At 45.0% G+C, this 13,548-nt stretch overlaps 1 protein-coding gene across 8 annotated transcripts in view; it reads right to left on the bottom strand.

The window, feature by feature from the left end:
• The window catches only part of PTPRU (protein tyrosine phosphatase receptor type U), a 410,313-nt gene that overhangs the window by 32,229 nt on the left and 364,536 nt on the right, over positions 1 to 13,548 (bottom strand). For 4 of the 8 annotated variants that reach the window (XM_063139805.1, XM_063139808.1, XM_063139810.1 and 1 more), the window contains 4 exons: positions 12,364 to 12,518; positions 9,518 to 9,653; positions 8,742 to 8,891; positions 6,528 to 6,704 (listed from right to left, as the gene is read on the bottom strand). In XM_063139805.1, the coding sequence (XP_062995875.1) occupies positions 6,528 to 6,704; positions 8,742 to 8,891; positions 9,518 to 9,653; positions 12,364 to 12,518 (618 nt within the window). The remainder of the gene's footprint in view (positions 1 to 6,527; positions 6,705 to 8,741; positions 8,892 to 9,517; positions 9,654 to 12,363; positions 12,519 to 13,548) is intronic. The other 4 variants (XM_063139806.1, XM_063139809.1, XM_063139811.1 and 1 more) reach the window with 1 other exon arrangement.

Raw genomic sequence — 13,548 nt, 5'->3', positions numbered from 1 at the left:
ACACTCGCTAAGTAATCTACAAAGCTTTATTCCAGCAATAAACATCTCTTCCCACCTGAAGAGAGTCTAATCTCTAGGAACTTTCCCCTAGGCAAAACTATGCAAACTAAGCGAGATAATTGTCCTTTCAAGAAGAATGGAAAGCTTTTTCTCAAAACACATTAACTTCAGAGAGACTAGTTCTGAGGCAGCTTCTGATGAGATGTGAGCCGGGTCAACTTCCTCTTGCCTTCCTTTCGCTCTGCCCATTTTAGTCAGCGACGTACTCTAGGATTGGCTAACCTCTCTGTGTTCTCCCCCTCAGAAGAATCTTGGCTTCCCACTGACTGTGTATTATTTGCAAGATAAGCTCTGGAGAGGGTTCACCACCAGCTGGTGAAAAGCCCGTGAGAGCTTTCTCCCCCACTGGTACAGGCTGTACTCTTTCTGATGCCAACTCCTCTACTTCAGAGTCTGATTCTGATTGATTACTTGAAACACCTTCTTCCAACTCAGAGAGAGCAGGGCTAGACATGATATGCTGGTTAAGGGATTTTGGTTAAGCAGCAGAGTTAACGGTGTTGTCCGACATGTGTTTTCCTTAACAAGGTGTCTCCACTACCCACACTGTGGTCAGCTTCACTAACCCTGTTCTGCAGTAGGGTTAGTACCACTAACTCGGTCCAGCTAGTGGAAGAGGAGCTGAAGTCCAGAGACCTGAGGTGATGAAAGCTCATCAGCCTCCACCCCCAACCAGATTCCTCCAACATCCCTACCTGCTGCCACCTGTTCTGGGCCCACTTTGCCATTCACCTTCTATAGCTGTGGCTTACCAAATGGCAGTAGTGGATGATTGGGAATCCGCCATTTAAAACTTCCTACAATGCTTACAGCGGCCACTTTTAAATTGCCCCCCCCCCAAAAAAAAAGGAAAGGGAAAAAAGATACCATTTGGGTAAATTACACAATTTGCAGCCGAAATTTGCAGAAATCACACAACTTGTGCCCTGCAATTTGCACACATTTCTATTTATGTAATAAACAAACAAACAAAAACAGGAAAAGTTCCCAGATTTCGACAAAAGCCGTGCAGCTCGGCTTGCAAATGTGAACCAATTTGGGTGCTCACTGGGGCCACAGCTAGACCTAAGGTTTATCCTGGGATCATCCAGGGTTCGCCCCTGCCTGAGCACTGGATCCCCTGTGTGTCACCTAGATGAACAGGTTTGGCCCCTGGACGATCCAGGGATAAACCTTAGGTCTAGCTATGGCCTGGGATTCCGTTGAACCTAAAAAGGGCTGACAGCTCTTCAAATAGAGCACTCGCCTCTGTAAAGTAAGACTCCTAACCACCCTACTGTTCAGTCTAACTGTTGGTGAGCAACTATTCTTAATGTTCTGAAACTGGACAGGACAGCCCATCAAATAGGGAGTGTCTTCAAACAGAGGATGATCCTTTAGTAGCTCTTTCAATAGGGAGCTGTCCTGTGCTAGTAAACCTGCCCAGAGGGGTTTGAGGGAGAGGCCCAATGGGGATCCAGGCCAGATCTACACCAAGCAGGATATTTCACTATGAAAGCAATATATAAGAGGCATGAGCCACACTACTGCTTTATAGTGGTATTGAAGCGCACTGACAACTGTTGGGGCCCATTGGCACATGCCATATACTGCTTGCATACTGCTATATCCTGCTTGGTGTGGCTCCTGCCATTTATATACTGCTTTCATACCACTTTCATAGTGAAATATCCTGCTTGGTGTAAGCCAGGAAGCCACAAATGAGGTCCAGACTTGAAGACTTCGAAGCCTAATGTTTTGACTGTGACATCTGCCCCAAGCTTACTCTAAATACTGCCCAGTTAAACTGGCTGTGAATAAAATGGGTGACTATCCATAATGCCCAAGTTCTAACAACAAAAAGAAATATATACCATGCTTATAGGGCACATGAGTAAAAGGAAGGCTTGATTTTGAAAGACAGCTGCCCTTGATTTTGGATACTGAATGAACATATGGGCCATGATAATCTAATCAAATCTTTTGAAGCCTTGATGGCAAAAGACAAACCCACCAAAGAAGCCCTTTACCCTTGACAATTCTGTTTCCTTTGAAGCTTTGCATCATAGTCCATTTTCAAGCAAACGGACCATTTTCTGGCTAATTTGAAGCAGGTCGTCGATTATTTTTGCCCATCTGCTTTTCTTTGCCCTTTTACCTGAAAGCTCCCATTGTGGTTTTTGTTCATCTGCATAAAGAGCTGCGGCCAGCCATACTGTATGGACAAAAGGATTGTGCACAACTGTGCTCATTCTATCTGAAGTTTCATTGTATGGGAAGATGTGATCTGAAAGCCAGAATAGGCACATTTCATCTCAAGAGAAGGCCTACGGAGACAGCAAGTGCAGAAGTGACTTTTCTAGTTCTGGGAGACTTGCCTTCGTGGCCTAAAGAAAATGCTATTTTAAAAGTCAAGAGAATTCGAGGGGGAAATGATTCTCTCATTTCAAAGGAGACCGTAGGAATCTGCATTCCTCTGCTCTTTAAGAGGGATGTCGGGAGTGTAAAGGAAAACAGATAGACTGCGCTGAGCAGAAGACAAATGGGTTATGTAGTTAGTCTGATATCAGTGAATACAAAATCTGAATGTCAAAGAACCTTGACCAGCCACCTGGAGGCCAAGGGAGGGGTGAAATGGAAGTCAGAAGGGTAATCCTGTTTAGCATTGATATGCTGAGCCACTTGGAAGGGGAGAAAGGGCAGACAGTGATAAGGTGACCATATGAAAAGGAGGACAGGGCTTCTGTATCTTTAACAGTTGTATTGAAAAGGGAATTTCAGCAGGTGTCATTTGTATATATGGGGAACCTGGGGAAATTCCCTCTTCATCACCACAGTTAAAGCTGCAGTGCCCTCTTTTAAATCTGGTCACTCTAGCATAGCTCCTGCAGCTTTAACTGTTGTGATGAAGAGGGAATTTCACCAGGTTCTCCATATATACAAATGACACCTGCTGAAAATCCCTTTTCTATGCAACTGTCCCCCTTTTCATATGGTCACCCTAGCTTTACAATTTGTGCATCCTCTTTGTCCTGGCTTGGGTCCATGCTAAATCCGGTGTTAACGGCTCATGGAAAACTGTGCTCAGTCTTTTACAGCGAGCACCTGACTGTGACTGGGGGTCTGACGGCCTCCCCCCGTGTCCACCCCTCCTGGAACCAGTCAGAATCACGTGTCCCTCTCAGAAACAGCTCAGCACCCATTCACCCTCTCCGCTGAAATTGCGCACTTCCCCCGTTGTGACATTGGCGGCTGCCATTGAGGCAACGCGGGGAGTGGACAATTTCCAAAGCCTCCATTGTGCACTGGAGGAAAATGCACAAATTTGGCAGCGAGGGTGGATCGCTGCCAAGCACTCGTCAGGCCAAGCCTCAAAAGAAAAGGCGGAGGGTGGTGATGGGATGAACATCTCACAAGTCAGATGCAGGTGAGTTCACCCCACCCCTACCTTTAAATACAATTTTAAAACAAAAATCCTGGAATGCATCACCCCTAACCCCAAGGCCAAACCACACGTTATGTTATTTGCAGCTGTTTAAAAAGCATGCTTAAACTGTCTGCTCTTCTGGGAACTTGATGGGGGGGCATGTGTCCTTTTTTCCAGACCACAGTCCTCTATTGAAGGGCTGTTTTGCCTTTTAAACATGTAAATAATAAATAAATACATTCCGGCTTAAAGATGAAGTACAATAAGAACTGTTCCCCATTAACTTTTTGCACCTGGAGATCAGACGGAGCAGGCAGGCACAAAGGTCACCTGGTCTCATGGGGGCACAGAGCCAGAAGGCTGCAGCGAAGTCAGGGTTTGAGATCTCCCTTCCCATTCATTTAATATAGGTGTGGAGGGAATAGGGGATACATGAGAATTTCGCTTTTGCGCACAACTCCTGTGAGCATGCCCCAATGCCCCATTCAATGCTCTCTGAATGTGAGCGCAAGCACTTGTCAGCCAAAAAATATCCGCAAATTGTCGAAGACGTGCTCGCTTTCATCACGCTCTTGGTTCCCAATTTGATTGGCGCAATTTCCCTGATTTGTGCAAATGTCCTCCATGGTCTGAACCATCCCTGTTTTACTCTACGGAGGACACCTGCGCAAATCTCCCGTCCAGTGGCTGCTGGATTTGCGCAGGTTTCCCATTCGTGCACAACAACCAGACATCGCAAAGGGACTTGAGCGGCGAGGCAGTGTTTGGAGAGCCTTGGCAATCTTGAACATGGCTCGTTTGCCCATCCCTCAGAGGAACGAGGGAGGGAAAGGGGCGAAGGGCCATTGCTTCTCAGTTCCCTCGGCCTTGCTGTGTCACTTAAATCTAGACTTTGCCTCATCCTTCTGGGAAAGCAGCACTGGGAAAGCTTTCACCTCAGATGCTGCCGACGACTCCCTCTTCTCCCTCCCTTTGGTTCGACATATTTACAATAACACAGCGTGTCATTCCGGCTCGTGCACTCGCAAAGGAACTTCTATGCATAATGGATTTTATTTTTCCTGGCTTAGACAGAGAAAGGGGGGAAGTGTGTGTGTGTGTGTGTGTGTGTGTGTGTGTGTGTGAGAGAGAGAGAGAGAGAGAGAGAGAGAATCCTTCAAGAAGCAGCCACCAAATTTACATCACTCTGTTCTTTTGCCCAGCAGAAAGGCAACAATAACAGATAGAGGGGGGTTTATTTTATTTTAGCACAGGGGAAAAGACAAATCAGGAAACACTATTTAAAATGAAATAAAAACACACTGCACACCATCTAAACATGTAGGAATAGTGACAAAAGATCACAGGAAGATCGGAAGCTGCATTACACCAGGTCAGATGGGTAACTAGCCCAGTATGATCTATGCTTGATTAGCTACACCTTTCCGGGGGCTCAGTCATCCACTATCTGCTGTTAAGGATGTCCGTCACTTGGGAATCCAGCCCTTTGGGGGTGTGGGGGGTGGGTGCTTGAAGCACTTGTCAGCCAAACTGCCTGCCCAGCTTGGCTTGCACTTGAGGGGACATTTCCTGTGAGGAGGGGGGCTCGGGGGGGTCAGGCTGCAATTTGCACAACTAGAGGCTTTCACAAATTACAATTGAAATTTGCACTTATTTGTGTAATTTGTGAAAATTGCAGCCATACAATTTTTTAAAAAAAAACACAGAGAACTCTGCTAACTGGCATGACAGTGATCGGAAATGGGCCGAAATCCAGGGAGCTGAGCTCAATCCCCCCAATAGATTTATCTGACCTCCCTAACTGCAGTCTGGTCTTTTTCATGGGAGATGTCAGGGAATAATCTTGGGGCCTTCTGCATGGCTGGTGTGTGTTTGACCACTGGGCTACAGTCCCTCTCTGATTAATGTTCATACATCAGCAGCAAATGCAATGTCTGGGCTATTAAACTGGGACTTGTTGAACTGATTACATCTCACCCGTACTTGAAGATCTCTACTAGCTTCTAGGTGAGAGTCAAAATGCTGTTCTTGACCTAGGAAGCCCTAAACCTGTCTGGAACAGCAGTTGTTGAAGGAATGCTTGTCCCCATATGAACTTGCCGGAGGTATTAAAATGTATTAATATTGCTCTGAAAAATGCCCTTCTTTGAGAGACCCTACCTTCAGAGTGGGAGGGCCCTTTTCCATGGTGGCTGTCTTTTTGTGTAACTCCCTCCCCAAATGAGTCTGTCAAATTCTAACTTCAGTTGTACCTCCACCAGCACCAACTTCTTCATGAATGAAGGAGGCAGGCTTTGCCACCAGAGTAGCCTCTGAGGAACCATTTTGCCCTGTGTAGAAATGGGCAACCTTGTGGAGGGCCGCATTTTCTCCTGGGTAATCTGTTGGGGCCCACATGTGGGTGAGGCCAGGGCCAAAAGGGTTGGGTCACCCCTTTTCTTTTCCTGCCACCGTCTTTTATCTCTCCCTGCTGCCTTCCCACACAGCAGGCTGCCAGGGAAGGGACAGGTCCTTCTTGCAAGAGGAGAGAACTGATCCTATGCTTCTGAAATTAGGCAGAGGGCCACATGGTATCTATCCTGCCCCTGAGGAGAGAAGAAGGCCAGGAGTACGGTGGATGCTGCCATGCAGCTCCCAGCGGTGGCCCTTCCTTACCCCAATGGAGGTACCAGAGGGACCTCTGAGGAACCATCTTGTTCTTCGGTGAGAGGAGAAGAAACTTGAACTCACAATCAGAAAACAAAGGCAGAAGAGAAAGACAAAATAGAAAAGAGCAGAAGAGAAGAACAGGAAGGAAGAGTGGAACAAGTCAGCCCAGAAGGAGGAGAGCTGCATAAATACAGCCAAAATTTGTGTAGATCGCTATTTGTGCAAATAGTAGAAAAATAAAGAACGGGAAATCGCCAAACTGGTCCGACTTGATGCAGATCAAGTTGGGCCAGTTTGCAGAAAACGGACTGAAGTCCAGTGGGAGGAACCTCAGGATGCTTGTCAAGCTTCACGCCACCAACAGATTCCTCTGACACGACTATTTGCCGTCAACTGCAAGGAATGCACTTACGTCAGTTAAGGCCGCGTTGATGTAGTTGTTGCTGTCTCCATCCATGGAGATCAAGAAGGGGAGGCACCGGTCTGGAGGCAGCACATCCATACTGCGATTCTTCTCCCGGTTGCGAGGCAGAAGGGCAATGCTGCACTCCTCCACGTCCAGGTGGGGTGTTACGGAATTCAGAGTCTGCTGGACACAAGGAAACCGGGTCAGGCAGCATTTCATAGTGACACAGACAGGAAAGAGATCCGGAGTGATCACAACGGGCATCCTTATTTTATATAGTTTTATATAAATGGCTTGGGGCCAGGCTATCTGAAGGAACGCCTCCTCCCATATGTACCTGCCGGGACCCTAAAGTCATCATAGAATCATAGAATAGCAGAGTTGGAAGGGGCCTACAAGGCCATCAAGTCCAACCCCCTGCTCAGTGCAGGAATCCACCCTAAAGCATCCCCGACAGATGGTTGTCCAGCTGCCTCTTGAAGGCCTCTAGTGTGGGAGAGCCCACAACCTCCCTAGGTAACTGATTCCATTGTCGCACTGCTCTAACAGTCAGGAAGTTAAGGGTCTTTCCTCAAGGGTCTTTCTCTGTGAGCCCCTGCCAAATGAAGTGAGGCAGGAGGAGGGCCTTCTCTGCTGTGACACCCCGGCTGTGGAATGAGATCCCTAAAGAGGTTCGCCTGGCATCTACACTACACTCTTTTAGACGCCAGGTAACGACCTTTTTATTTTCTCAGCATTTTAACAGTCTATTAACTTAATTTTGACTTCATTGTTTTAAATTTGTATTTTAAATCTGTATTAAATTCTGCATTGTTGCTTGATTTTAACCTGGCTGTGTTTCTATTTTATATTACACTTTTACACTGTTTGTTTTATATTTTGAATGGTTTCCATGGTTTTACATTTTATAAACTGCCCAGAGAGTTTTGGCTATTGGGCGGTATAAAAATGTCATAAATAAATAAATAGTCCATGATATTAATGGGACAGCGTGGTCCAGACCTTTTTGTGGAGAAGCAGTAACTTGGGATTTCTGAGAAATTCATCTCAATTAGTTTTCAAACAGGTTTTATGTGAGCAATTTTATCAGGTTTGATCTGAACACGGACTTGGATGTGATCTGAGTGGTCAAATCCATACTTTTTCAAGCTTGCAATGGGCCTGTTCAGACAACACGGTAAGCCAGGGTTAGGCCACTAACTCTTTTGCAGCAAATGGTTGCTGGGGCTTGTTTAAACTCTGATTATGTAGCCCCCATGGTTAGGAATGATACATACGGTGCACTAAGCCATAATGGTTAGGTCAAAATGGTTAACCACCATTGCTTAGCATATCGTCTGACCCCCGCCCTAAAAAGTGTTCTACAGATGTGTGCATTTGAAAAATGCAGATGAAGAAATGTGTACTATTGAAAAATGCACCCAAATACACTTTACTCAATGGAATAAGGACATGCACATTTCAAAGATGTGCACAACTGATGCATATTATTATTATTATTATTATTATTATTATTATTATTATTATTTATATAGCACCATCAATGTACATGGTGCTGTACAGAGTAAAACAGTAAATAGCAAGACCCTGCCGCATAGGCTTACATTCTAATAAAATCATAATAAAACAATAAGGAGGGGAAGAGAATGCAAACAGGCACTGGGTAGGGTAAAACTAACAGTATAAAGTCAGAACAGCATAGGTTTGGAGAAATGCAAATGAATATATGCACTGATTTTAATAGGAAGAATTTTTAAAAGCTCACAGTCAGGCACAGACTCAATCAGCACAGAGTGCAATCCAGCCTCCTTCGAAACAATCTTGAGCTTGGTAATGAGGTTTGCTTCCACTCCCACCTCTAGCCTGTTCCCCTTGCCATGGCAGCCTTCTCCCATTCCCAACCTGAATGTTTGCTTGTCTTGCAGCTAGTGTCCTTGCCTGGAAATTAGGTGGCATCTCGACTCAATTGGATGTTCCTTAAAGCTGCAGGACCCCTCAGGGCAGGACTCTGTTGTGATGAAGAGGGAATTTCACCAGGTGCTGAATGCATACAAATGCCACCTGCTGAAATTCCGTTTTCTATACAACTGTTAAAGATACAGGAGCCCTGTCCTCCTTTCCGTATGGTCACCCTAATTGTGGGTCAATGGGAACGCCATACATGTGCAGATGGAGACAGGGTCCTCTGATGGGGAAAGGCTTCAACTTTCATTCACTCACCTGGAACTCCTCCCGCAGCTGTGACGAGTTGCTCTGCGGATCTATCCTGACCATCTCCTTGTACGTGGGCCTGAACTCACTGACGGGGATGCTGGTCTCTCCACACAGACAGGCTTCCAAGATAGCATCATGGATGAAAACATATTGCTCCTTTAGCAGGAATGAAAATAAATAAATAAATAAATAAATAAATAAATAAATAATAAAGGGTAATGTGATTATGCATTTAAAATAGCGATATGCTTCAGCCTTTCAGTCGTAATTTTTCAGGTGGTTTGCAGCAGAATTAAAGCTAACCATTAGGCCTCTCCCCTGCAGATGGAAAACTCCATTTGCTTTCATGTTTCCCTTGCAGAATAGATTGTCCTTGTGTTGTGAATTAGACTGGCAAACTAGGGAAAGTTATTTCAAGTGAGACCTATAAACAATTATATGAAAACAACCAAAGCCAGATACATAGCCGGAAACAGAGGGGAGGGGGGCATTTCTCTCTCTGCCTCCCCTCCCTGGACCCTTCTAGTTATTTGAATGAAAGACACTCATCATATAGAAATTAGAATGGAAACATCCACTGGAAATTAAGAGAGCAATCCTATGGTCCCTGGGATGTTTTCACAGGGATTGCTCATAATACTCCTTTGGAAGTTGACTCTCTGACCCCCTAAAGCCCATCCATGTTTTAAATGTGTCACAAAGAGTAGCACAAAAGGTATGACAAGCAAAGAAAGGAGATCCGAGGTCCACCTGGACAATTTCCCCCTGTCCCCAAAACTCACCTCGGTTTGGATCATGTTGATCCTCCGCGAGCACAGTGTCTTCACGCAATTGTAAATGTCCACAACACCCTCACACTCAGCCATATCCAGCATCACATCCAGGACAATGTAGCAGCCTGTCCTCCCGGTGCCAGCACTGTAGAAAGTCAAGGATGGGGGGGACAGAATGGGAGATACTTAAATCCCTAGGCATAGTACTTCCACCTCCTCCAGCAAGGTAATGTTAACTCTAGTTTATCCAAACAAGCCAGGATCATTAAACCCAGTTTGAGGTGAACTAGGGTGACCAACTGTCAGGATTTCCCCGGATTTGTCCTGGTTTTTGTTCTTTCCATGGTGTCAGGGGGGATTTTCTATAATTTTCAATAATGTCCTGGAATGACACACCTTCCCCTTTAAGGCTGCCATTAGCATGGCAGGAGGGAGTGACATGCTTTCTTGAGGCACATCATTCCCCCACCCCAAGCTCCAATTGAGGTCTTAAAGGGGAAAGTGGGTAATTCGTAGACATTATAGAAAAGGCCCCAATTGGAGTGGATGGTGGTGGTGCAGAATGAAATCCTTTCTCTTCCTCCACTCCAATCGGGTTCTTTAAGGTGGCGGGGGAATAACGTACTTTCTGCAGGACTCAGAAAGCTGCTTCCCCCCACGCACACTAGGTGTCCTCTTTTTTGGTTTCCCAAATATGGTCACCCTAAGGTGAACAAACTAACCGCACTTTGTCCCGCTTCAAACATAATGGCAACTGTGTGGTTAGTTGAGAAGGGAAGCAAATGTTTCTGATCACTTCCTCTTGGCCCCACTGTAGGAACAGAGGTGAAGGAGAAGCCCATGAGCCTGGCACATGCGATGCTAAATCAGAGTTGGGGAACCTCTTTAAGCTTGAGGGCCAAATTCAATTTCAGAGAAGCTCTCAACGGCCATATTCCAGGGATGGGTGGAGCCTTAGGCAAAGGGGTGGAGCAATGGCAAAAATGCAAAACATATAAAATAATAATTAAAAAAGCTCTTGCTGCCAGCAACTAAACCTTAGGAGAGACATTTCAACCTTTAACGTTGGGGGGGGTGTGCACAAAAGCCAGGACACCACTAGGTGAGGCCAGCGGAAGGGTGTGTGGTCAACTGGGGAACCCTGGAGGCCAAGATTGAAACTGCAGAAGGGCCAGATTTGGCCTCCAGGCCTGAGGTTCCCCACCCCTGTGCTAAACCATGTTTTTGCATGATGTGCAAACATGGACGATGCCTCCTTCATACCTATATTTCTACGGCAGCACCACAAACTTTCTTCCAGGGTCTGTTCACAGATCTGCCTTCAGAAAAAAACAGCCCTCCTTTTCCTCTCTCAGATTTAGGCAGAGATGGGGAAACACATCTGTTACAGATTCGTTTTCTAACATCAGCTTCGATGCTAGTTCAGTCTCCCCCTTCCTCTCCCTCTCGTCTAGGAAGCTTGCCTTTCACACAGAGCTGACCCGAGGTCTCCCCTCCTGTCAGAGGACCTACCCATCAAAGCCGCGGCAAAATCCCTAATGCAGCAAAGTGGAACCACTTCTTCCCCCCTTTCCACTAAGGCTTCAGCACTCAAATATACTAATTTCTGAGGCTGATGAATCACTTGCCATGATTATCAATGATTACAGGCTGGGGAAACTAATTATACTTGTTGTCCCTGCTGAATGAATACTGATGAAGCAATCGGCAAGAGAGAAAGAGAAAAGTGTGTGTGCATGGTGGGAGTGGGGAGAGGATTTACCCCAGCTTTCATTCATCAGTCCTTTCTTGTTTCTCTAGCACAGAAAGAACCATAAGACATCAGGCATAAAGACTGCCAGCAAAGCGCGCCTGAGAAGATGCTGCTGTGTCCTGTGATAGCCCGAGGCTGCTTTGTAAGCAAAAAATGAAGACCAGGTGTAAGAGCAGTAGTGTAACATCGTGCGATTCGTGGTCTGGAGTACTGGGAGGCCCAGGGAGGCCCAAGCACACTGAAATTCCCTGAATGCCATTTCAAAGATCGGTTCAGCCCACCCCCTTTCTCAATTGTGTCCCTTTTTTGGGGGGTGGGGTTGTTTCAAAGGGAAGTGTGTGCATTTTGAACAGGAAATCGTGTGCATTTTTTTAAAAAGTGTATATTTTTAGAAGTGCACTTTTAAAAAAAAAACATTTCTCAGAAGTGCACATTTTTCCTCCATTGATTAAAGTGTGAAAATGCAGATTTTTAAGGGGCACATTTTTTAAAAAAACAAACACGTTTTTCAGAAGTGCACACTTTTCCTTCATTGACTAACATGTGAATGCAATTTTTTTGAAGTGCACAGTTTTAGAAGTGAGCATTCTTCAAAGTACCCATTTTTCAAATGTAAACATAAGTTTTTGGGGGAACCCACATTTTTCAAAAGTCCACTTGTACTCCATTGAGTGAGGCATGAAAACGCAAAACAAGACCAAAAAAAAATGAAGTGTGCCTTTTTAGAAGTCTGCATTTTTTTCAAATGTGAACGTAAGTTTGGGAATTTGGAAAGATTTTCAAAGAAAATGTATTCCTGATTGCATTGTTTCCCTATCATTTGCCAGATAATGTTGTCATTTTGAGCTGATTTGAGCCATTGGTAGAAGCTTCTGGTTTTTTGCTACTCTTCCTCTAATTGTTATTGAATGTAAATAAAAGGCAGCCTTTAACTGGTGGCCTTCAGAGGTCTTGGACTAAAGTTCCCATTATATCCAGCCAACATGGTCATTAGTTGATACATTGTATATTTTCATATGTTGCATTATGACAGTTCATTTCTTTATCTTTACACGCACGCATGCACATACACACACACACACCCTCCTGTTCTTGATCTTACCTGCAGTGAATAACAATGGGTCCTGCATCAGGAGGTGTTGAAGCCTTCACCCTGCGAATGAACGCCAGAAGTCCAGTAGCATGGTAAGGCACCCCATGTTCTGGCCATGATGTGAAGTGGAATTGCTTGACCTCATGCCTTGCTGAGTACCCCCTCTGCAAAAAGTGGGGAGAAAAGCATAGAGTAAGGTCTACAGACATTTCCCCCCCCCACCCCCGCAGGAGATGGAGATCAACACTAGGGTTACTGCTGGAATCCTTCTCATTCAAAGTTTGCCCTGGTCTTCAGAGTTCCAAACCCTTTCCTCCTGTTTCTAAATTCAACGTTTCAAAGGCCACATTCAAATTACGGAACAGGTGAGGTTCATCCATTTTCCATTCTCCAACGATTGGTGAAGACATCTCTCTTCCAGCAAACTTCTATCTTGCCAGGCAGATCATGTGTTTGGCTGGCCATTCACATCATCTGCTCTGCCCTGTTTCCATTTTAAATTGTTTTGTTTTAATACACTATTGTTTTAGTATGAGACAGTGATCGTTTAATTGTTGCCATCTGACCTGAACAATGCATATGCATCAGACAGTCAGCATATATATTCTCAAATAATATATAAAATAATAACATGGAATTAATGCATTAGGAATCCTCCATTTGTTTTCTTTATTTCCGAATTTTGTGCAGAGCGCTGTGTATGCCAAGGCTGCTGCAGACTTCGGCTCCATCAGCGCTCTTTTCTTTTTCTCCTTCTACATTACTGAAGCGCATGGGTGCACTACTAAAACCCCACTGAAATGAAATGAAAACAATCTTGATGTGATCATACACATAACTGCATCCAGATGCCTTTTGGCCGGTGTTTTATCAATGCATGTACACTTGGTTGCATTGGGGGAAAAACACTGCAAATCATCATCATCAAACTTGGTGTTGTTGTACGTATGATTGTATCAAGATCCTTTTTACATGGTAGTTTACCAGTGGATGAGAGTGTGTGTGTGCTGCAGGAAGACACAGGGATTTTTTCAGTGTATTTTCCCCCCAATGTGTCTGTGTATATCGATAATGCAGGGGTGAAACAACAAAAAGATGTAGATTAACTGAAGGAACTGAAAGTGGAACCCACTGCATATTCCAATTCCAGAATTAATTTAAAAGTTATCCATGTTCAAGTGGAATTCAGGTGGA

This window comes from Elgaria multicarinata, chromosome 13, assembly GCF_023053635.1.
Source record: "Elgaria multicarinata webbii isolate HBS135686 ecotype San Diego chromosome 13, rElgMul1.1.pri, whole genome shotgun sequence".
NCBI classification, from domain to species: Eukaryota; Metazoa; Chordata; class Lepidosauria; order Squamata; family Anguidae; genus Elgaria; species Elgaria multicarinata.
Note: the sequence above shows the minus strand (reverse complement) of the source record. Positions and strands in the feature narration are given on the sequence as shown.